The 24,481-nt window shown below is 43.2% G+C and overlaps 1 protein-coding gene across 3 annotated transcripts in view; it reads left to right on the top strand.

The window, feature by feature from the left end:
• Positions 1-22,733, top strand: part of B4GALT5 (beta-1,4-galactosyltransferase 5) — an 86,208-nt gene extending 63,475 nt beyond the window's left edge. For 2 of the 3 annotated variants that reach the window (XM_077335592.1, XM_077335593.1), the window contains exons 3-9: positions 2,250-2,363; positions 4,079-4,203; positions 9,195-9,311; positions 11,363-11,550; positions 12,339-12,461; positions 13,251-13,352; positions 19,270-22,733. In XM_077335592.1, the coding sequence (XP_077191707.1) occupies positions 2,250-2,363; positions 4,079-4,203; positions 9,195-9,311; positions 11,363-11,550; positions 12,339-12,461; positions 13,251-13,352; positions 19,270-19,417 (917 nt within the window). In that variant the 3' untranslated portion in view covers positions 19,418-22,733. The remainder of the gene's footprint in view (positions 1-2,249; positions 2,364-4,078; positions 4,204-9,194; positions 9,312-11,362; positions 11,551-12,338; positions 12,462-13,250; positions 13,353-19,269) is intronic. The other variant, XR_013230586.1, reaches the window with a different exon arrangement.
• The last annotated feature ends 1,748 nt before the right edge of the window (positions 22,734-24,481 follow it).

Raw genomic sequence — 24,481 nt, 5'->3', positions numbered from 1 at the left:
AGAGATTTCCCTTTCTGAGATAGCAGTGTCTCCAGAAGCACTGGACAGCTTTCATCTATTGTGGGTTAGTGCAGTGGTCCCCAACCTTTTTATCACCGGGGACCACTCAATGCTTGACAATTTTACTGAGCCCCGGTGGGGGGGGGGTAGTTTACTCCTCTACTCTCAACCACTGCCCTAACGCTCTCTGATCACTATGATAATGTTTAAACATCCCTTCAAAATAAGATACAGACATGCCACAACAATGAACATAAGGAACATTTTATTTTCATTGAAATTTTAACTCGTGACAGCGACAAATCAATGGGAACACCTGAGCTTGTTTCTCTGCAACGAGATAGTCCCATCTGGGAGTGATGGGAGACAATGACACCCGAAGTGTGTTGTAAAGGGCCGGGGGAGGGGGAAAAGGCATCCTTTGCGGCCCACCTCCAGTTAGTCGACGGACCACATGTGATCCGCGGCCCACAGGTTGGGGATCGCTAGGTTAGTGAATAGATGGTGAATTGCACTTGTGAAGATTCGAAGGGCTGATTTCTCCTGAAGATGAAATATAAAACCAGGATCTTGAATTCCATGTCTGCTAATTCTATAGCCACTGCATGTGTTGCAATCTGGCAAGGCATCACACTGATTTAAAATGTCAGCCCATCATGCTAGCATGAAGGCATAAGCCTTCATATAATTCAAAGGCAGGATAATAAAAGCCAGAGAACCGAGAGTGAATTCTCATTATAAAGATCAACACACTATCCTGTTCAATTATATCCCATTTAGTAGAGATCCGATTTAGTGGTGGCATCTAGTGTCTGAGTTATAAGTGGACAGAGATTTATAGCTTGTTCTTATACCTTAAACCGGGGGTAGTCAAACTGCGGCCCTCCAGATGTCCATGGACTACAATTCCCAGGAGCTGGCAGGGGCTCCTGGGAATTGTAGTCCATGGACATCTGGAGGGTCGCAGTTTGACTACCCCTGCCTTAAACTCTAGCTGTTACGGCAAGAAAGTGAAAAAAAAAAAACAGCTTGCACTGCTTCTGTGATTTTAATAGGAATTTGTTTATTTAAATATTGTAATGACAATAACAATTATGCATTAATAAACTTCTTAGCCAGCCCTTAATGGAATGCCCTGGGCTGTTGTCTATTTGGAATTCCACGTTGGCCTCCCTTGCACTCATATATTAATAAGCTGCTGCAATTACTGCTCCTTATGACTGCTGAATTCAGTTAACGGCATGGGCTGGAGCCATGAGGGATCAGAGTTGAATGTTGCAGAAGAATAGTAGTGCTTTCCTGTCTTCAAATTCTACCCCAGTTGAACAGGCCAGCTGGTCGCCTGTAAATTCCTCACTGCAAGTGGAAGAAAACAGTGTTGCAAGAATCCTAGTGTCCTCTGGATCAACTGTCACCGGCATCAACTAACTACTTCCTAGTTTATTTTTGTTGCCCATTCAAATATGCTGGGGCTTAATAGGGAATTAAACGGCGGCCAAATTCTTGCGGCTGTTCTGTATTGTACTATAGATAGATGTGAAAGAATTTGCTAAGTGCAACAGGGTATTGAAGGTGAAACGAGGACACTGTGAGACCCATCATTTAAAGTGCATGCATTATTTCTCCCAACCTGGGAGAAATTCCCTGGGAGGAATGTCTCACAGTTGTATGGAGCAAGCAACATATGGGGAGGTGATAGCCTTTGATCTCTAATAGCAGCATTTTGGTTTCTCTTTGTAACTGAATTCTAGGGCAGTGGTCCCCAACCTTTCTGAGGTTGGGGACCGGCAGGGCATCGGGCCGCGCCCGCGGGCCATGCTCGCACAGGCCATGCCCATGCATCGGGCCGCGCCCGCGCAGCCCGGCCCTGATTCCCTCTCCCCGCCCTCCCGCAGTAAGAAGCTTCCCGGGCCGCTAGCTTGCAGCCTGGAAAGTTTTTTACTGCGAGGGGGGAGCTGCGGCCCGGTGCCATGGCCTTCCCGCAGGTTGGGGACCACTGTTCTAGGGGATTGATTGGCTGTTTTGACAAAGGATTATCATTGGCTGTATTTGGTTGTGACACAGATGTAACAGAATTGATTTTTGCTATATATTCCCTGTCATGTAAGAAGATCACAGTTTGACGAAGGGTGCTTGCACTCGAAAGCTCACGCCAAATCTTGGTTGGTCTTAAAGGTGCTACTGGACTCTGATTTTGTTGTGCTACTTCAGACCAACACGGCTACTCATTTGAATTTCTCCCAACCTAGATTATGCTGTTGATTTGAACCACAATGAAACCTTTCTGCAAACTACAACTTTTCTTCCTGAGGATTTTACCTACTTTCCAAACCATACCTGCCCTGAAAGACTCCCTTCTATGAGTGAGTACTGTAATGATTTACATTTCTGTGCAGCTTGCTTTCTCTTCACTCCTTGCCCAACATAATCCTTACTGATGTCCAAAGAGAGGTGAGTGAGCAGGAATATTCTATTTTGGATGTAATCTGAGGTTGCAGTTGACAAAAGATAATCAAAGGATAATTCGTGATTGGTAAAGGAGGGGTTGGAATTCATCAATATGTGGGTGCTTCTTCACTACTTTAAACTCTTTTATTTTAATGCTAGTCCAGTTTGCTAAAACGTATTTTTTATTTTTTAAATTTATGATCCCATTTCTACACCACCCCTTTCAGTAATACCGACTCAGGGCAGTTCATCCTTATCCATTGTTGTTCCTCTATATATTTCTGAAACAGCCTAAGGTGTGGGATGTGTCCGGCTGTCCAAGTTGGAATAGGGCCAATCAGGGTGCAACCAGCTTTGTCCTGATTGGCCCTGCCCCTGTGGCTCCCACCCTCCAGCCCTGGACTCTAGCCTGTTTGCTCTCAGACGCGCCTCAGTGCCTGAAGCCAGCAGCAGGTGAGAGGGCCCTGGGCAAAGGGTCATGGTGGAGCCCTTGCTAACGAGGGCCTTCTGGCCTGCTAGGCTGGGCCTGCTGACAAGGGCCTCCTGGCCTGCTGACTGCCTGCTAAGGAAGCTAAGGAGCTCTGTCGGCCCTGCTAACGAGCTGACCAGCTCCTGCCCGCCCCACTTGATCCGGCTGCGAGCTGCCCACTTTAAGATGCCAGGCCAGGGAAGGGATCCTTTCAGGGCCCGTTCTTAGGAACGGGCTTTGAAGCTAATATAATATAAAAGTAAAAGAAAACAAGATAATAATTAATAGCATAATACAATTGGAGCAGTTAAAATTACTCTTTGACCACATCAGCCAAAGAATAGAAGGTTTCTGCATCCCCCCTAACCGCTTTGGAGGTGGATTCTTGGGGAGGGCTCAGTGGTGGTATCATTCAGTCATATAGTATTGAACTTGTCACTGGATTCAAATTCAGGCTTGCATTAGTTGTGTAATGTATACATATGTTGACCATGCTGGGTTTCTAGACATCAGGATAACTTTGAAGACAATCATGTAATTTGCATGGTCCAGGAATGGGCTCATTGATTTCAATGACAGTGTTAATCATATGTTTGTTTCTGCCTGAATTCAGTTCATTCTTATTTGTTTTAGCTGATTCTTACCATAAATATGAAGTGACAGGATAATTTTTGTGTGGGGAAAAGGCTATTTAAAATCATTAACAAGATCCACCCCAAACCTACACACACTGCCTAGGGGATGATATTCATGGGGACCGATTTCTTCTGCATATGTATTGAACGTGGGTACCACCACCCCTTGTTGTCTTCGAAGACTTTGAATTAATTCCTATGCCTGGTTGCATTTGCAGAACAGAAGATACAAATGGATATCTCTGCTAATTGCTGTTCCCCGATTTTACAGCATGTAACAGTGAGAAATCAGCCTCACATCATTTGTGGTTTCCTTTCATAACCTATAATATATGTAAATTTGCTGCCTTTGCACTCTAGTTTAGAAAGCAGATGATGATGGATTGAAGTACAGCTAGAACTCTATCACTGACAAAGTGACTTAATAGGCATATAAGAACTAAATGCGCGTGAGAATTCCAAAATCTGTGTGCTTGATGAGACAGGATTTGTTTTTTACACATTCTGTTGTCCGATTGCTTTGCAGAGGGCCCCACTGATGTAAATATGAGTGAAATCAGCATGGAGGAGATTCACCAGTTCTTCTCTCAAGATCCCACTATCAAATTAGGAGGCCACTGGAAACCTAAAGACTGCATGCCTCGTTGGAAGGTAAACTGGACAATAGGCTTATAAACTGGAGATTAGGTGTACTGAAACTGGAGCTTTTTCTGAACAATATTGGCACCATAAGGAATAGAATATGTAACTAAGTTATTTGGACTTCCTTTTTGCATTTGTGCCTGAAAGCTGTTGGCTATCAGTTTATCCACTCATGCATCACTTGTAGCCCATAATTCATCTCCATCTCTCCATAGTAGTCTATGGACACTCCATAGTGTTCTATTTATGCCTGACCATTGATAAAGGCATCCATGCCAAAGTGCGTCTGGCCAGTGGAGGCATTAGTATGAATGTACACATGGATTTTAATTAGGCTAGACTTTAAGCCTTGGGTTTTTAATTTTATTAAATATTATTCAATTTTACATTATGTTCTACCCTATAAGGCTTGAGTACATTTTCCTTATTTTGACCCTTTTTTTGGTGGGGGTGGGCGTCTTGACTTGGGTCAGGATATTTTTTCTCCTTTTTGTTGTGGATGATTTAATGGAGCACCACATTCTTTGTGACAGTCTGGTCTGAATCTTGGATCCACATCCCCTACTCTGGGCCAGCGACCACACAAACTTTGAGATCCTGAAAGCATCTAAATCTCAAGATGGCTACATAGAGTTGCCCGTGGCTGAATACAGGCTCCTCTGGAGGCCTATTTTTCCCAGGGTCTGTCCCTGAGATATGTTTATTGCCAACGTGATGGAGAATTCACAGTGCAGAGGAAGTGAAATCAGAGTAGCTGAGTCCGAGCCAGAGGTTTCTGAGAGACCCCCTAAATGGGGCCACTGGCATGGGCAGCAAAGGCGGGTATATAGAAGCAGGGACTGATGCGTAATCTGGAAGGAATGATTCTTGAATTAGAGCTAAGGTCTGCAGAGTCAGAAGAGAATGCATCTGGGAGACAATGAGTGGCTTGGAGGGTGGAATGGGGAGGGGGGCAAGATCTTCCTGTGGGCCCCACTACAGCAACTCTGAGGTATTGACAAATGTCTCCAGGTAGCAGGCACTCAAGTCCTGGCAAATCCACACATGCTGTATGGAAGTTGGCAGAGGGGATCAGAGAGAGACACGGGTGCATCCATCCATCCAAGTAGACACAAATATGTAGTATGAAGGTGGGGAAAGGGTGCTAGACACACACACATAGAAACACACACATGGGAAGCTGATGGGAAGGCCAGGTGGCTGTGCAGCAGGAGGTGGCAAGAAGGCAGAAAGTGCACAGGGAGGAGGCTGCACCCCAGGGCTGTCCCTTAGAGGAGCCCCCCCCACCCCCAGCACCAGGTCTGCCAGCAGTTGAAGAGGTGGCACCTATCTGGCTACATTACTGCAATTATTTTATTGACCTGAAATATCCCAGAGGCACTCTGTGGCTGGTTGGATGGCTGCAGAGGCATTATGCCCTTTTGAGGCACCACTTTCAAACCTTAAGGAATATATCCAACCCAGGGGTAGCCAACCTCCAGGTGGGGTCTGGAGATCTCCTGGAATTACAGACTATAAAGATCAGCTCCCCAGGCAGAAATGGCTGCTTTGGAGGGTGGGCTCTGAGGCATGGTACCCTTTTGAAGCCCCACTTCCAAACTTTGCTTTCACTGGACTTAGCTAGCACAGTCTGTGGCTTGGCTGCTGCTGTCTGCCCTTCTGAATCCTGAAGCCTACTGCTGGCAAATGCAGTTCCTATTGTTGTCCACAAAGGCAAAGCGTTGCTTAATATAACTGGAAAACCTAGTTTCACCTGAAGTCTCACTGTCTACTATCCTAACAAGAATAGAGTCCAATAGCATCTTTAAGACTGACAAAGATTTATTCAAGGCGTGAGCTTTTGAGTGCATGCACTCTTCCTCAGGCTACCCGAGAGAGACTCTATTTTTGTTGTGCTACTTCAGACCAACACTTCTAGCCACTTGAATCTGTCTACTATCCTGTTAAACCTTTGTATGTAATCTCCCAAGCTGACTCCACTTGAAATTCTGGGCCACTTACGCCACTGGGCCATTGGGCCACTTATGCCTACTATTTCATAGGACCTTCGTGGAAAATTCTGATTTTTATTTATCGGCCAGCAAAGCCATTGCAGCCCCTACGTGTCTTGTTCAGTTGCTTACTTAACATTTACAGGTACAGATCTTCCTGCATTTTCCAGACTCACAGGACCCTTGCTGGTCTGTCTGTTTGTGCCCCAGAATACAAACTGTTGCTGGTAGGGGCTTACCAGTGCCCACAGCCCAAGTGGGTCACACCCATGCCACTCCATCCCAGCCTCAGCCTGCAGTGAGGCCAACCACAGCAGTATTTTAAGTAAGATAAGGTTTCTCTGTGGCTTCCCTGCCAGCCAACAGTTAGGAAGAAGGGGAAAGGTTTCCCCCCTTTAATGGGATGCACACACATGCCCACAGACTTCCCTGCATTGCTCTCTCCCCTGCACATCCCTCGCCTCAGTCAGGTGCTGTTAGAGACTTCCTTTGCATCAGGCCTGAAGGGAAGGGAGGGGGGCATGAAATCCAGAGCAAGAGCAGCAGTCGGCCCTGAGTGGGGGATATTCCACCAATGGGAAGCTTTGGGACCTTCAGCATTTTGTCAGGTTGTACAGTTAGGTGCGGGACAGCCTACCTGATTGGCTGTTTGATGTATGGCAACCAATCAGGCTATGAGTTGTCCTTATGCAACTTCAAAAATATATAGTGTTATGATGATGATAGCGGAAGCTACTATTAATCCACACAGAGAGAGAAAAACAGCAAGGAGGAAGTTATTCAGAACAAGCATATGCTACATTCAGAAAAGTTAGTAGTGCTTCTTCTTTCTTCTTATCCTTTAGCTGGTGATTGGTAGAGCAGGTTGTCCTCTCAGTCAATATGCTGCTGTAGGTGCCGCTGGATTTTTTGTCTTGTTTATTATATATGTTTCCACTCCTGGCGATTGGTGGCAGTAGTTTTGGCCATATGGATAGTCAATCGCTGATTTCTAAGGTCTTCCTCAGTCTGTTAAAGCCATGTTTTCTTGGCACCAGTTGGATCTTCCATTCAGTTTGATGCCAGCTGGATCTTCCATTCAGTTGGTCGTTCTCACCACAGGAGTTTATGAGGCAGTCTGCTGGTGTTCATTCTATAGACATGGCCAAACTGTTGCAGTCTGCGCTTTTGGATTTCTTCTTTAATTTGTGGCTGGTTGTAACATTTTATCCGAATTCTCATTTTGATTATGATCACTTAGAGAGAGATCCATAATCTTCCACAAGCATCGAATTTGCAAGGTCTCGAGTTTGTTTATGTCAGGTTTCAGTAAAGCCCATATTTCTGATCCATATAGGAGGATCGGCAGGATTAGTGTCCGGAAGAGATGAACTTTGGTCTTGAGAGAGATTTTCGTCTTCTTCCAGAGGCAGCATTTGAGTGTAGCAAATGTTGATGTTGCTTGGCCAATCCTATTATAGGCTTCAGTGGTAGATGACACTTTCTTTTCTTGTACCAATGAGCCAAAGTATTTAAATTCTTTGACTTGCTCATTTTGGGCTCCATTGAGGTATACATTTGTTGGAGATCCATCTATAGGTATGACTTCAGTTTTTCCACATTTATTTTTAAGTCATAAGATTGGGCTATGCATGCAGTGCCAGAGAGCAGGGGTAGTCAAACTGCGGCCCACCAGATGTCCATGGACTACAATTCCCATGACCCCCTGCCAGCAAACGCTCATGGGAATTGTAGTCCATGGACATCTGGAGGGTTGCAGTTTGACTATCCCTGTCATAGAGGATGCTAGTAGCCTCTGCACCTGTATCAGCAAATATGGCACTATCATCTGCAAACATTACATTGTGCTAAAACCGACTAATTGAAATTCACCCAGTAAACCGAGTGAGGATATGAGCTTCTGTCAGATCCTAGTCTTATAGTCCAGCACTGTGCAGCCACTGAAATCTGTCTGTTTGCACATTTAACATCCATTTTCTGAGATTCAAGTTTGGTGCTATGGCCAGATAGCTCTTCCTTAGGCTGTGATTTGTACAATCTGACTCAATCTGTGTTATGCAGTATCAATCTCTAGCAGGTGTCCTGCTAATATAATAAAGTTTCAAATGCATTGGGGGAAATACTGTCCCCTACATTGCTGTCCATACCCTGGAAACCCAAACGCAATGTAGTTCCAAAATGCAATTACATTATAGAACCTTGAATTGCAGCTTAGAAAAATGCTGTACAAAACTTGGTAGAAATATTTCTAACATGAAAATGCTAATTTTGATGGATTTTATTCTTAGAGATAATGTTCATATTTTCATTGTACCCTCAGTTATTGCTATAGTGTCTTGCTTCTTCCCTACATTACTGAAAGGGTGAAAATACTGGACCGTTTCTCCACGGAGGGGGGTAAAAACACATGTTTTAAAAACAAAGCGCTCAGACCCCTGTATGATCAGGAGAAGGATGCTTGATCCCCTGCCCCCCTCCTCTTCCCCAGCTTGTTTCCAACCTTCAGAAAACTGAAACAGGGCTGTGTTTTGCCTGCCTGAGCCCAAAAAGACCATGGACAGTTTGCAGAAGATTTTATTTTAGCTTTGAGGTCATGCTGCAATGTGGACTGCACGATTAAAAAAAAATTACTTGGAATAGGAAATGGAGAGGGGAGGGCACGGGTGAGGGTGGGACAACACTGCAGAGACTATTGCGCCTTTCACGCTCCATACAGGTTTATCCCTGGTTGCTCACTGTCTGCTCACCAATAGGATGCAAGAGATAGTTTGCTTCAGAGATCTGCTTGCTCTTGAAAGACTTCCTGTCCCTTATGTGCCCAGGCAACAGCTTTGTTCTTTTCACCAAGGCTTACCTGTTTTAATGTTTGTAGCATCAAAGGTTTTTTACACTTTAATCCTATTGTTCGTATACTTTCACTCACCTTGGGTCCTAAGATGCTCAGGAGAAAGATGGGCATGTAACTTAGATAAATCCAGGAAAAGCTAATATAGATTTTTGTCCGTCTAGGTGGCAATCCTCATTCCATTCCGCAACCGTTATGAGCATCTTCCAGTCCTCTTTAGACATCTTATTCCAATGCTGCAACGCCAACGTTTACAGTTTGCATTTTATGTTATTGAGCAAGTAAGTTACCTTGCATGCATCTCTTTTTTTTCCCCAGGGCTAATTCCTCTCCAGTGGTAATAAGGTGAAATGATGATGCTTTTCTCCCAGGATACATTGTGTAAGAGACACTGTGAACAGCCTTCCCTCTGGGGCTCTTGCACAACAGTGTTAAATCTCCAGGGTGTGCTTGGAGTGTGGAGGCAGTTAATACTTGCCAAGCTGCATACTGTGAAAGCTTTCTAGAGTTGCTGAGTAGTGTGTTGCTGTGCTCCAGTTGTAGTGACTGGCATTTTGTACCAAGCATTCTTTTATATAAAACTTCTAGGATACGAAAGTTAATATTTTGTTGTATTTTGTAAGGCAGGGGTAGTCAACCTGTGGTCCTCCAGATGTCCATGGACTACAATTCCCATGAGCACCTGCCAGCAAAAGCATTTGCTGGCAGGGGCTCATGGGAATTGTAGTCCGTGAACATCTGGAGGACCACAGGTTGACTACCACTGTTAAGGTATTTATGATGTACTCCCATAGGTTTTTGAAAGTTGAAGACAGAAATGTGTGTTTGTGGCAGGGGGCCTCTTGAATGATAACAAAAATGGCTGTATTTTCCTGTCTCATTAGCTAATATCCAAACATACAGTACATCTCTAGCCTGAGCATACAGGACTAACATATGGACTCAAAATAGCAATATTATTAAAACACTTTGGACTTGTTCCAGCAGAGTTTTCTGGAGGGGTGAAGATAGGGAAGGACACAACGGTGATAATTTTTGTACTTCAGTCCTACTTTCAGGTGAACAACAGTACCAGGAGCTGTGCATGGTATCTGACAGCCCCCTTTGTATGGAACTGTCTCCTGTAATACATTTATGGTTCTGCAAGACCCCTAGGGCTTGTATCCCCCAGGCTGGAGACGGTGATGAGGCCACAAACTCAAACTGGTCGCTCTGTGCGTAGTGTTATCTTGGAGAGGCCTAACCAGTTCAAGCAGCGTTGCAAGTAAAGCATAATTGCTCGTAATTCTGAGGACCCTTCTTTTGTGTGCCTTTCCAGTTCTCGGTGACTTGGTTTAACATGAGTGTTTCATGCTGCCTTTCTGAAATATGATTCAAAGCACTTACTCTTCAGTGGTACCAAATGCCTTATTTATTCATAGCTGCCCAAAACTGAACTTTTTAAAATGCTCGTCTATGAAACTTACCTTTCAAAAGGGCCAACTATTGGTCCCTCTAGTCTAGTATTGCATAATTTGACTTGCAACCACTGTTTGGAGTCTTGAGATCAAGTCCTTTGTAGCACCTGTTACCTGTAACTGGAGAAATTAGGGATGTATCTAGAGTTTTCTGCAGGCCAAGTATATGCTCCATGGAACTATCATCCATTCATAACAATTTATTGCTCCCAGTTCTATGGTAGAATATGTATCTTGCCATGATAAAGCCACATATTTAATACCTGACATCATGATAAGCAGTCAGGCCAATATTGAGCTACATAGATCAGTGAACTGACTTTATCAAATTCATAAATTCCTCTATCCCAGAGACTGAGAACTGGATTCTAGAGGAAATATGTAAGATGGCCTTCATTTGTCTTCCACCACTGTGCCAAAACTACCTGCTTCTCTTAGAAGCCAGCAGTTGGGTATATAGCCATTTAATTTACTATGTTTCCACTTACAAGTTAGGCTAATCATGCCAAGGGCTGCTATGGAAACCCCTCATCTCAGTGGCATCTGAAATTCTTCCATTAGCCTCTAGGGCAAATTTAGTACATATCATGTTTCTATACATAGTCCTGATCTCCATGACGTCTGTCCAAAACAATGAAGCACTTCTACTTTAGCAAAATGTAGCCTTTTATTCAGAAAGGCCTAAAACAGTGTGTTTCTCCTTATAGAAATGCACAGACACAAACTGTGTTTCGGACACACCGTTATACATTGTACACTACCCCATTGTACACCATTTCATTGGGATCAGGTTTCTTTATGCAACACAGTACATGAGCCTCCCCTCTTGTGGACAAGCTTGAATATAATCAGCATGTTTGGGATTCTTCTCCTAGGCTGGTAATCAACCCTTCAACCGTGCCATGCTCTTCAATGTTGGCTTTCGGGAAGCAATGAAGGACTTGGCCTGGGATTGTCTGATCTTCCATGATGTGGACCATATACCTGAAAATGACCGTAACTACTATGGATGTGGGCAGATGCCAAGACACTTTGCAGCAAAGCTGGATAAATATATGTATCTGTGAGTACTTTTTGTGCACTTATTTATTTTATTCTTTTTGTATCCCACCCCTCCTGGCATTGCCGGCTCAGGAAAGCTTCCAACATAGCACAAAAACAATGCAATAAATAAGTTTTTAACAATTGTTGAAATTATTTGAAACATTTTAAAACAGACAAACATACAGCTGTATGGGTGACAAAAGCAGTCAGACTGTCTTGGCTTTTCCAAGGGGAGGTGTGCCCCCCAGACAGTGTTTTGTCACATCATCTAGATTAGGTGTAGTCAAACTGCAGCCCTCCAGATTTCCATGGACTACAATTCCCATGAGCCCCTGCCAGCGAATGCCTGGCAGAAGAGCTCTGTTTTGCAGGCTTGGCAGAACTGGTTTAGTTCTGTCAGAGTTCTCTGCTCTTCTGGGAGCTCATTCCACCTGGTCGGGGCCAGAACTGAAAATGGCCTGGCCCTGCTTGAGGCCAGATGCCACTTTTTTGGGCCAGCAATCATCAGTTTATTCTTATTGGACAATCCTAGGGTCCTTTGGGGGGCGGTCCCTCAGGCACACCAAGCCCTGACTGCATATGACCTTAAAGGTTAGCACCAGCACCTTAAAATACCTTTTTGAAAAAATAAGAGGAAAAAATGAAGGCGGACATCACTGTAACTCAAGATAGACTTTGTCTGTATACCTTGGAAAGCTATGTCTTGTGACAGGCTGTGAACAGGCCACCTACTGCCCTGGTCTCTGGTAAGTTCTTTTTACAGCCGGTTTGACTAACATTATTATTCTATTTTTTTGTCAAATACAGACTCCCTTACAATGAGTTCTTTGGAGGTGTGAGTGGCCTAACAGTGGAACAGTTTAAAAAAATCAATGGTTTTCCTAATGCCTTCTGGGGCTGGGGCGGAGAGGACGATGACCTTTGGAACAGGTACGTGGCATGCAAGAGATGCAAGTTCTAGCTGAACATGATTCTCCCACAAGCTACCGGATCCTTACTATCCCACTGAGAACAAGATGTTCTGTGCATGATATAATATTGTAGAAGAATTATTCCGGATGGCTTCTCTTTGATAAGCTGGGGATGTAGCTTTCTGGGCAAACCTTACGTGCCTGTCTCAGCAGTTCAAGTTGCCCGAGGGCTCTTTCTAGTTCCCTTTTGTGTTGATTGGCTGTGTTCCTGCAGGCTTGGTGTCAGCCTTGCTGAATAGCATTTGGCTTCATAACCTGTCGCATAACCTCTACATACTTTGAATCTTGTACATAACAGTTGATTGTAGAATAATGTGTTTTGTTTGGGACGGAAACACAAGTTTGTTCTGCAAAAAAAAAAAAAAATCAAATAAACGTGATCTTAATGCCCAATGCAGAATAAACCCTAGCTGCAGTTGAAAGCAAAATTGTACTGCTGCTCTAGCCTAGAGCTTCCTACTGGAGAGTTTTGGATTATCTGTGTCCTAAGTGGCCTAAATATGGCGACTGCATTGAGCTAGCTTGACGGGTGCAGTAGGGCAGGGGTAGTCAACCTGTGGTCCTCCAGATGTTCATGGACTACAGCAAACGCTGGCAGGGGCTCATGGGAATTGTAGTCCAGGAACATCTGGAGGACCACAGGTTGACTACCCCTGTAGTAGGGAACTTTTTTTGTGTGTGTCGTGTCTTATAAAATGCTGAGTTTAAACCACCTGAAAAACTCCTGCCTTTTTAATCTTTCTTTTAGGGTCCACTATGCAGGCTACTTTGTAACTCGGCCAGAAGGAGACACCGGGAAATACAAGTCAATTCCACATCATCATAGAGGCGAAGTACAGTTCCTAGGAAGGCAAGTTAATAGATTTAAACTTTAATTTTTATTGATTTTAAAAAAAAATTTGCATCCAAAAAAACAAAAAGGCAAAGGCATAAACGTCATAATGCTATGGAGCAATCTCCATTTGGAAAGAGGCAGTAGTGCTGAGCAAAAAGTGTGTCTGCTTTTAAATTAACTGTTACGATGCCACCTTATAGGAGCACAGCCTATGCAAACATGATAAAATATATGGTGCTGAAGATCAATATCTTTCTAAAATCTATTATGACAAATAGAAGTACTGACGTAATTCTGCCTTTGGCAAGGTATATTTATTTTTCTTCTGAAAAAAGTACTTTTCATTTTCACACTCTTGGCCACCATAGTTTAGTCTGTGAGTTTATATGTAATGGCCATACTCCTGCATAGACAAGCTTGTGGAGTCTACTAAATCTCAAAAGCTTATGTGAATAGGCACCTACCTGCATGATAATGTTTGAATTGTGCCAGTTCCAGAAGAATCTTCCATCCATCCATCCATCCATCCATCCATCCATCCATCCAGAAGAGTTGGTTTTTATACCCTGCTTTTCACTATCTGAAAGAGCCTCACAGCAGCTTACAATCACTTTTTCTTCCTCTGTCTACATCAGACACCCTGTGAAGTAGGCGGGTCTGAGTGAGAGAACAGCCCAGGACCACCCATCTGGCTGCATGTGGAGGAGCTGGGAATCCAAACCCGTTCCCCAGATTGCTCTTAGTGCTCTTAACCACTGCACAAAGCTGGCTTTTCTCAGTTTCTTTATTCCTTCAACCCAGACTCATGTGCCCTCTTCCAGTGTAGGCTGTGCCCAAACCTTCTGAATTCTGCAAAAATGTAACATCGCAGTTGGGTAATCATGCCACTGCACCCATCTAAGAGCTGGCATGGTGTAATGGTTAGTGTATTGGACTGGGTCTGGGAGAAATGGGTTGAAGTCCCCATTTGCAAGGCAAATGGCTTGAGCCAGTCACTATTGCTCAGCTTCACCTACTTATCATGAGGAATAAAATGGAGGAGTGTAAGCTGCTCTGAGCATGCTGGAGGATGAGTCAGATAAAAATGGAATAAATCATTACTTCTCAGTGTAGGGTTTTCATTACTCATTTTAGGGAAGCTCGCAGCAGCCTATCCATCTTCAGCACTTCGGACCAATAGAGCTTATACAGCGACCTGTATTCCTATTGCTGGGCTTAGGGAAGTTCCTTTTGAATTGCCAGCTTGTAGCTTGGATGACTGTCAAGGTTTTTAATAGTCTGGTTTTTCACAATTCAAAAAGAGAAATCCCATTTTGGTAGAAAAACAAGTGTGATCTTAATTGAGGCGTGAACTTACGAGCATTACTTTTTACAGGTTGTATTCTTAAACTCCAGCTGTGAATTAACTACACCACTGTTTGAATTTGTACTCTGTTTTAATCTCTTCAAAAAGGGGCTTGTAATGGCTTTGCGTGTCTTCTGTAGCTGAGGTAACCCGTTCCACAGTGCCAAAACCAACATAGGGCATCGATTACTTTTAGATGGGCCTACTTATACCCCAGCCTTTTAACTTTCAGAAGTCCTTTGTGGCCTGCAGTTTGCGTAGTAATTCAGACCCATTCCCTATGGTTTGGTTTACAACATTCCAATGGACAAGAAACTCTGCTGTGGTTACCTTTAAGCCATGGTTCTCAGAGGGAGGCTAAAATGGTGCACCACATCTCTTAAAATACACATCTCTTAAAATGCTTGATTTGGTGCTGCTCTGGAAGTGTGGATAGGATATACTGCTGTTGTCTCTCTTCTTTCACCGTCAAGTAACAGAGAACCAGGGGAACCATCCTGTAAGCCAGTACACAGATTTTGCTTGGGGAGAGGGGCTTGTGCTGTACTCCTCATCTTTATGGATTCTTGCTTCAAACAAGATTCTGGAAATGGAGCTTAGTGCATACCTTGCAATCATACCTTTGACTGTTTTCTTTCATTCTTATCAAGTCTAGGAAATTTTTGAAAACATTGAACTTATAAATGATGATAGCTTCAGTATTTCCCACTACTAGGCTAGGATTCCTTCTTTGCTCATTAGTAGATAGCTGGATATGCTTTTGTCCACTTTAGATGACTTCTTGGCACCTGCTGTAATTGGAACATCTTACAAATGGCTGTTAAATCCTATAGGTGTCAGGAAAGAAGTAACTAGGAGACTTGGGGAAGTGTTTGTAATCAGTACTGCAGTGTTCATTTTTAATTAGTTGCACAGTGAAGCACAGAATGAGCCGATAATACGTAAGGGTATAGGCAGAGAAACATGTGTACATTCCCTGCACATCTATTTGATAGAACCTAAGATGCACATTCTCCTCTCCATTTCCATGCTGCTGTTGCAGCACAACTGTGGCCAGCAGGCAAAAATTAAGACATCCCTTCTAAAATTAGAGAGATCACAGCTTTAACCTGCTCGCAACTTGAGTCTGGGTTTGGAAACTTTTCCCATAGTCCCAGATGTATAAAAAGCTGATGGTTGAGAGGTGAAAAAGTAATATTCTGCTTATGTACCAAGGCATTCTTTTGTACTCCTTTGCGGAATCCAGAACAAAGCCCCAGTATTGTCTTATGGGGCTGAGCCCTAGACCACATTAAAAGAAAACTTACAAAGCTCCATCCTTCACTTCCAACAAATTACAGCAAGCATCCCAGAAATTGTTTTTGAAGATAGCATCAAAATTGTTTGCTTTCTTGAAGTAAAAAAGGTCTAAAATGTTACAGTATTAAGAGGCGTGAGCTTTGCCTCCACTGTCTCAGCAGACTGGAGGTGCTGGCAGATGAAGAACTGCATACCTGAACTTTTGTCACTTCCTAGCTGTCATGTCTTAGTAAAGCTGCCCAAGGCTCAGTGCTCTCTGAGATTCCAGTGGCTGTGATATTGAAACAGTTTCTGTCTTGTCGAAGAGTCAGGGAGGAGAATAGCTGTCAAAACACGACCTAAATTGCCATTTAGCTGTTAATTTGGCATGATACTTAAATGAGTGGCCAAACCTCTCTTGAAAAACAAAGCAAAGTGTATGCTGTAAAACCACATTAGAAGGAAAATAGGACTTACACTATCAAATTGGATTTTACTTCTGTAATAAAAATGCACATCTGTGGGATTCTTGCGAAAGAAGAAACTTCAGTGTTGCTTGTAAAACGCACAAAGTTCTATTCCATTAATTTTCAATAGAATTAGTGCAAATGTGGAATCGGGGCTGGATTTTTTTACATCCTTCAGTTCTTCCATATAACTTCCAAGGTGAGCTGGCTTAGCTATTTATGACCCAATCCCTGAGACAGGTGCTTGACTCTATAATGAACTCTCTATTGAAGAAGGTCATTCTGCAGTCATTACTTCTCCACTTTACATTTGTAGATCTAAAACATATCTTCCATTTTGGAATGTTGACTTAAGCTCCCCCTCCCCAAATCCAATACCAGCCATTATGCCCCACTGGCTTTCACTGTTCTGTGACTCTGCTCTTGTAACTCAGCTTTTCAGGAGTTATCTCCCTACTTTAGAAGTGACAAGGTCCCAATTAATCGGGTTCATATGGCATAGAATCCAAGAGCCTGTGAATTGTGCTTCTTGCAGGTTCGTAGATTTGACTGATCAATACTCCTGGGATGGGGAGAGATCCATCAAGTGAAAATGCTTAAAGCATGCTTCCCTTTTCCTACTAGTAGTGAGGATTATTTCAGAGTTCTGAGCCCATAATGTAAGCAGGGCCTGCCTGGATGGGGCTAGTGCCTACCGGCACCTTGTGAATGCCTCTGAGTCTCCTGGAGGAAGGATGGGGTTGTTAAATTATGGACTGATGGAATTAATAAATCATCTGACAGAGTGGTGGCCTGACAGAGTGGTGTGATTTAATCTTATACATGAATATTATTATTCTTGCTGCAGTGGAGTTAGCTTTTGCTAGGTCCTGTTCTGTTTGCAGGTGTGTCCTCTAGCTGATACCCAGTTGTTTGTTGGAGGAGAGTTGGGTGTGGTCTCTACAGAAAAGCTTGGCTGCTTGTGTTGCAAGAGAGAATCCCTACCCGGCAAGTTTCTTCCTTGTGTTGAGCCTGGTCATATGTATTCCCCACTGACATTCCTACAAACCACCCTCATCAGGCCAACAGATTGTTCCACATGGCTGCAGTGACACTTCCTCCTTCTCCACCTCCTCCTGACTCATTGTTTTATCTAGCTCAGGTTCAAGTCCCACGTCCTTTGTAGATCCAGCTCTTCCTGTTTTTCTTTTATTTCCAGTCTCTCCCCTCATGTCCTTCCCTTTATTTTTCTCTTTGTGTTTTCTGTTTCTGGGCCTGAAACTGGTAAGGCTACATGTTTTCATACTACTTGAAAAACATGCCATAGTACCATTCTCCAGATGAATTTTTGCTTGAAAACTTGCTTATTTTGAAAAACCAGATTAATTTTTCTTTGCTCTTCAATCTTCAGTCTCTCTGCAATATTTAAACAGCTCTCTAATGGGTAATTGAGAAAACACCCTATTTGCCTTCCAAATTATAGATTTCAGGCTTCTTTTATTCATATTTCAAACTGCGAGACAAACAGGCCAATTAAAATCAGCCTTTTACTTCAGCTAGTTTTCTAAACAAAAATATGTGGACTCTCATTTATAACCATTAAAACTTTCATGCTTACAGCGAAGTGGAACCTCTTTGCCACCAGCCAGGCATGCGTTTTGTGACTAAAATATTTCAGTTTTTGTTTTGAAAACTGGAACTCTACACACCCTTATTTGTCGAACTTCAGAACAAACCAGTCACATGTGTTTGCACACACCACCATCACATTGTTACAAATGGGGTTTCATTAAACAAGTATCAAATGAAAGTGGAAGAAACTGACTTTAGATCAGGTTGAGATACTCTTTCTGCAAAGGTGAAGCAGGTGTTAGCCAGAGATGGTACTTTTTGAGTAGTGGTGCCTTGCCCTTTGGGAAATCTCTTTGCCTTGAAGCTCACCTGGATCCCCCCCCCCTTTTACTGTTACTTAAAGTGCTGGACCAAGGCATTTTTTTTTTTTTGCACTCAATTGAAGGGTGTTACACCTTTGTTGTCCTGAGGACAATGCCTATCATTTTAAGCAGCTGAATGCTGGCTTGTGCCTCTGGCTAATTTTTGATTCTGATGATGTTGTGTTCTTACTTTGATCCTCCTCAAGCAGATCTTTGAGAGGAGGTATATAATTTGTCTAAATAGGATGTTTACCTTCTAAGGCCAATTCCTCCTTATTCCCTTCAGCCCTTTGACTTTAAGAGGATTTTTACTGTTGCAGTCTAAAAGATCAGGAATCTGTGGGTCTAATGTGGCTTGGAAACAAATTGTGCTGGGTAGAGCTTTAAACTTTGATAGGTTTTTCCCTTCCATCAGCCAAACACCCAGTCCCAGACAGCTAAAAGCTCACATTTGCACGCTACTCTGGGTTCCATGTGCATACAAGGCTATGTACTAACAGGAGCTCCTTTCCAGAAGAAAGAGCTGGATAGAGATGAAGCATGCTCTCATTTCACATGGTCATACACTGACTACCCAAGTTGGCTCCCATGCTGAAGAAGACAGATGTTTGTGCCCATAGGGATCAGTCCACATGTGGGTGTCCACGTGGCTATTTTAAAATCACTTTTGTGTCACTAGGACCAAGCAAATAATACAATCAGGCATAATGCTGTTCCCATGAAGGTGCTTCTGATAAAATTCCTATGGTATACAAAACAAATCTGCTCTGTTTGCTCCTTTTATCCTAATTTCCATTTTATTTCTTGAATTCTTGGGCATTTATTGTTGGACGAGGACAGTCTTTAGTGCCATTGGGAGTTCAGGGGAATGTATATCGGTAGGCAAGGACTTAAAAATATCTCATTTTTTTCCCTCTTTCTCCAAACAGGTACGCACTGCTGAGGAAGTCCAAAGAGAGGCAAGGTTTGGATGGCCTCAACAACTTGAACTATTATCCAAATATTACATACGACGCCTTGTATAAAAACATAACTGTCAACCTGACGCCAGAGCTGGCTCTGGTGAATGAATACTAAGAGAAGAACAAAACGTGTTGCTATCTTGTTTCGCAGGGTTCTCCTGGACTGGAAAAGTCTTATGTCTAATGAAGGATCACAGTATTTTGAAGAATAATACTGAAAAGCACGCACACAGATGGCCTGTGACTATAGCCCTCCTCACACTGGTGATGTGCAGCGAGATCGGACTTGATTTACTTTCTGGGTATTTTTTTTTTTTAAAGAACAGAGGCTTGACCTCCTGCTTTTGACCCTGCATTCCATCTCCTTAAACAATCTCCAACACCAAACTACGATCAGATGTGCTTTTCGTGCTCATGGAATCAGTTTGGCTGAAAGGGATGTTGGCTTCTTGACTTTGGATGCTGGGAGCGATCCCGTAGGCAGCAGCAGCCCTAACGAGGGATGAACTGCAACTCACGATATCATTCTTCTTCATCTGTGTCTGTACTGGCTTTTGTTTTTGTTCGTTTGTTTTTCAAATTGACCTGCTTGAAGAGAGAGAGAGAGAGAGAGAATATATATATATATATATGTACAACTAAGTCACTTCTTAAAGAAGTGCAGGTGTAAATAAGCTGTATAAATCGCTTTCCTTTCTTTTAAATGTTCTTTTACAGTTTGAAGCTGAAGGTTTACAACTTAAGTCAGGCCATCTAGACCAGGGGTAGTCAACCTGTGTTCCTCCAGATGTCTGTGGACTACAATTCCCATGAGCCCCTGCCAGCTAATGCTGGCAGGGGCTCATGGGAATTGTAGTCCATGGACATCTGGAGGAACACAGGTTGACTACTCCTGATCTAGACCTCCCCACTTGTGCAGGTGTTTCAGCGCATCCTGATGGCACTCATGTGAGTAAATCAGTTCAGGATTACTCACCTGATTGCTTTGCAGGATTAGGAGCTTCTTTGGCTGTGATGCTTAACACAAATAGAAGTCACAGCAATGCTTGCTTTTGGGCAGGAAAAAAAATGTTTTGTTGGGGGGGGATGGGAGAGAATAGAGACCATCACATTTATAGAAGAACAAAAATCCCATCTTGCACCATTTTGGAGTCAATGTAGACCAGGGGTAGTCAAACTGCGACTTCCAGATGTCCATGGACTACAATTCCCTGGAGCCCCTGCCAGCATTTGCTGGCAGGGGCTCCAGGGAATTGTAGTCCATGGGCATCTGGAGGGCCGCAGTTTGACTATCCCTGATGTAGACTTTCCAGTTCTTTCTCTGACAGTCCAGCATATTTTGCCATGCCCCACAGTGGCAACACCAATAGAATACACAACATCTCTCCTTCCTGCTTTTGCCTCTGCAGGGGGATGGCCTTTCCAGAAAGCTGTCACGTACCTTTTAATCCCTTCACATTTTCAGATCAGTCTGAGATTGGGCAGCCAACTGCAGATTGTGAAATCTGTCTTTGGATTTAAAAAAAACCTATAGTGGTTCCAGTAATTAATTTGGGGGAGGGATTTTATGAATAGTATTTTGATATTTATTGTGTATACAAAACTGTACACTGAATTAATATAGGCTAAAGCTGTAGGTTAGAGCTCTCGGTTGTGGTAATTAGCCAGAGAGAGCATTGCACAAAAAACTTATCTGGACTTCAAATTTATAAACAGAAGAATGAAGGGCATTGAGATTAGTTCAGGGGGGTGGAAATGTGAGCATGTGAGGTCCATACATCCTCCATCCAGTCTGACAGATCCAGTTTTTGTTTGAAGCTGTCATCTTAGATTTGTGCCTTCTTTTGGTTTTTGTTGTTGCTGTGGTTTAAAAACCAATCCATCTGTTTATACAGTGTGTACAAACTATTTTTTTTTTTAAAACTGGGGTCTAGAACTCTGGTAAATGTGTCTTTTTTTGATTGCTTTTTAATATATATTTATAGACAGATTGTGAGTACTTAACCTCAGAAGTACTTTAATTTCTTTTACTGCACTGTTGCCTTCGACTTCTTCAACTTGTGTAGTTTACATTTAGTTTCTTGGTTCAGTGGCTATTATGACCCCCCATATACATCTGTTGTGGGTGTGAGTGACCAGGCCTACTTTCTTGCGTCTAAAAACGCATCCTCCTTATGCATGTATGCGCACATGTGTGAGTTTAAGGATGTGTGTGAAGCTTATCGGCCCATATGAAAGGACAGCAAGTCTGCCCCTGAGAATGCTGGTAAGTGTGTAAATTAGGTCAAAAGTATTTGGAAAAAAAAGTGTGCTTTAAAATACTTCATAAGGGAACCCTTCATGGCTGCTGCAGAGCAGAGGTAAGGCTCTAAGTGGATTATTTGTTGATGACACAAATAGCAATAAAGACCTCTGACTTTTGATTTTCCTCACATGGATGATGCATATGTCCTCTTCTCTTTTCCCCTCTAAGGCCTAGAAAATTAGCAAGAACACACATTTTTGTTTAATGGTGCTTCAACCAAGAATGTATTTCAAACTGTTTGCATTTACCATCATGTACATTAGAGTGACTGTATCTGGTCAGTTAGACAGGCTGTCTGGTACTTCAGATCTCTCGAGCTGTTAACATGCGTGGCCATCTACCCCACTTCCTTGAAAGACAAGACAAGGAATTCCGTCTGCTCAGAAACGCACTCGTTAAAGATTGGCATGAAAGGGTCAGTTTGACTTCCTAATCAATGGCACTCTTGGTTTATTTTGGGCTATTTCCAATCACGCTGTTTTCTTTTTCCCCTCTTTCAAAATGTGGAATATATTTTTTTTAATGTGCACTGTTAATCTTATCAACTAATTCAAATACTGTATAGTAACTGTAATTGTTCAGAAACATAACTGTCAAAAGCATGTGATACGGTGTAAAAAACAGTCATTGTAAAGTGTACATAACTTTCGGCAGCTGAAATTCAACTAGGCCATTGCTCCCCATCCACCATCAGCACTGTCTGCTAACCACTGCTGGGGGTGAAGCATTAACATGAAGGTTTTTTGTATGAGCCATGTGGGTTTTCATTTGCGACAATTGTCTAATATCTGCCATTTTATTTTTTTTAATGAAAGCTCCTCTTTGAAGAGTTTACCAGCCGAGCAACCGCCATGCATTTCCAAATGCCTTCTGTCACAGGGAGCATTAAACAAATCCTACGTAACTTCCTTCCATCCTGTTCTGTTTGAGCTTGCTCTTATGTTTTCTATGAGGTGCCAGGGGTACATTTTTGCACTGAAATCTAGTGTTTTAAAACACACACAATTTTCAGCAAAGCAATCCTTTGTGTCATTACATTTATTTACCCATGTGTTTGTACATTTTTGTATTTGTTAATTTATGAATGATTTTTTCAGTAAAAAGAATACATATTCAAGAACCAAGAGATTTTAGTAATGTTGCTTTATTTATTGAGAGGAAGTTCTGGGGAACAAAAGAGGTTTGTTGTAAAAAGACTCAGATGTGTGATCAGTCACAATACATTCAGGCAGTTAATTTTTACGGTTAGTTCCTCCCCTGTCCTCCTGTGCCACCCCCACGTTGGGACTTTGTGCGGCTCAAGGGCCGGTCATGGAACATTTCTTTATTGGCTAATAAAGTCTTTCCAGCTGAAGATGGTTGGAAGTATCCGCTATCCCATCAATGTGGTCATGTGTGCCTCTTCCCTCAGTTCCCTTTTCACTACCATGAGAGGAGCACACAAATTGCTAGCACTCTGGTAATTTGTTCAGGCCTACTATTTTTTCTCTAAGAGCCTCTTGTGGCGCAGAGTGGTAAGGCAGCAGAAATGCTGTTTGAAACTGTCTGCCCATGGGGTTGGGAGTTCGATCCCAGCAGCTGACTCAAGGTTGACTCAGCCTTCCATCCTTCCGAGGTCGGTCAAATGTGTACCCAGCTTGCTGCTGGGGGGGGGGTAAAACGGTAATGACTGGGGAAGGCACTGGCAAACCACCCTGTATTGAGTCTGCCATGAAAACGCTGGAGGATGTCACCCCAAGGGTCAGACATGACTCGGTGCTTGCACAGGGGATACCTTTACCTTTACTATTTTTTCTCATGATGTTGAACAGAAGTTTTTCTTGGGTTTTTTTGCTCTTGTTTTGATAAACTTTGTCATTGATCGCCTGTGGGTCCTATCATGGTATCCAGGGGTATTTCCAAAAAATGCTCAGGCTGCGGAGTCAAAATGCCTCACTCAGATGAGCATGCTTGCTGCTTGATTTCTTTGGGTGAGCCCCACAACATGGTGACTTGCATGATTTTTCAGAAATTTACCACCATGACGCGGTCTGACAGCGTGGTATGTATTTGGGTCCCTTAGAACAGGGGTAGTCAACCTGTGGTCCTCCAGATGTCCATGGACTACAATTCCCATGAGCCCCTGCCAGCAAACACGGGCCGGGGCTCATGGGAATTGTAATCCACGGACATCTGGAGGACCACGGGTTGACTAACCCTGCCTTAGATCACCCTGATTACTAATGCCTTCCTAAAGGATTGGGGAGCACGTTGCCAGGGGAGTTCCATTCAAGGATGTTGGTCGCTCACTGAACATTATTTACACACAAATCTTCTGGAATGAAGAGGCAGTAGGTTTGTCCTAACTTCTGAGAGTTACACACGTGAGTTTTAAAAAGGGCTTTATTATTTGGATAGAACAGAGCATTTGAGAACATCCAACTCCTTGTTCGTGTGCTACTGGGTCTGGATGAAAGGTCAGGCCGCCTCGCCCCAGTGTATTTCTTGTTGGGTGGCTTCATCCGTGGCATGCCATTCTAGGAAGGTCATTGCACCCATTGGAGATTCAAGCACATTCCACAAGATCTCAGGGAGCATCAGCAACCTTTCATCACAGTGTCTCTCTCCAGGAGATCTGCAGATCTGTGACCTGGGCGGTGGAGGACACCTTTATTATGCAATGGACTGACAATCTAAAGAGGAGACGGCAGCTGGAAGACCCATCCAGCACTCCCTTTCCAATATCGGGCTCGCCCCACCTCCAGGTACGTAGCTTGCTATGGTCCCAATGTGGGTTTGTACAATAGGCCAGAGGATGAAAACAAAGCTGCACTTAGAGGAGGGCAGGGAGTGGTGGTTCTTGGCAGCATAGGATAGGACTCGCAGTGTTGGCTT

This window comes from Paroedura picta, chromosome 4, assembly GCF_049243985.1.
Source record: "Paroedura picta isolate Pp20150507F chromosome 4, Ppicta_v3.0, whole genome shotgun sequence".
Lineage (NCBI taxonomy): Eukaryota > Metazoa > Chordata > Lepidosauria > Squamata > Gekkonidae > Paroedura > Paroedura picta.
Note: the sequence above shows the minus strand (reverse complement) of the source record. Positions and strands in the feature narration are given on the sequence as shown.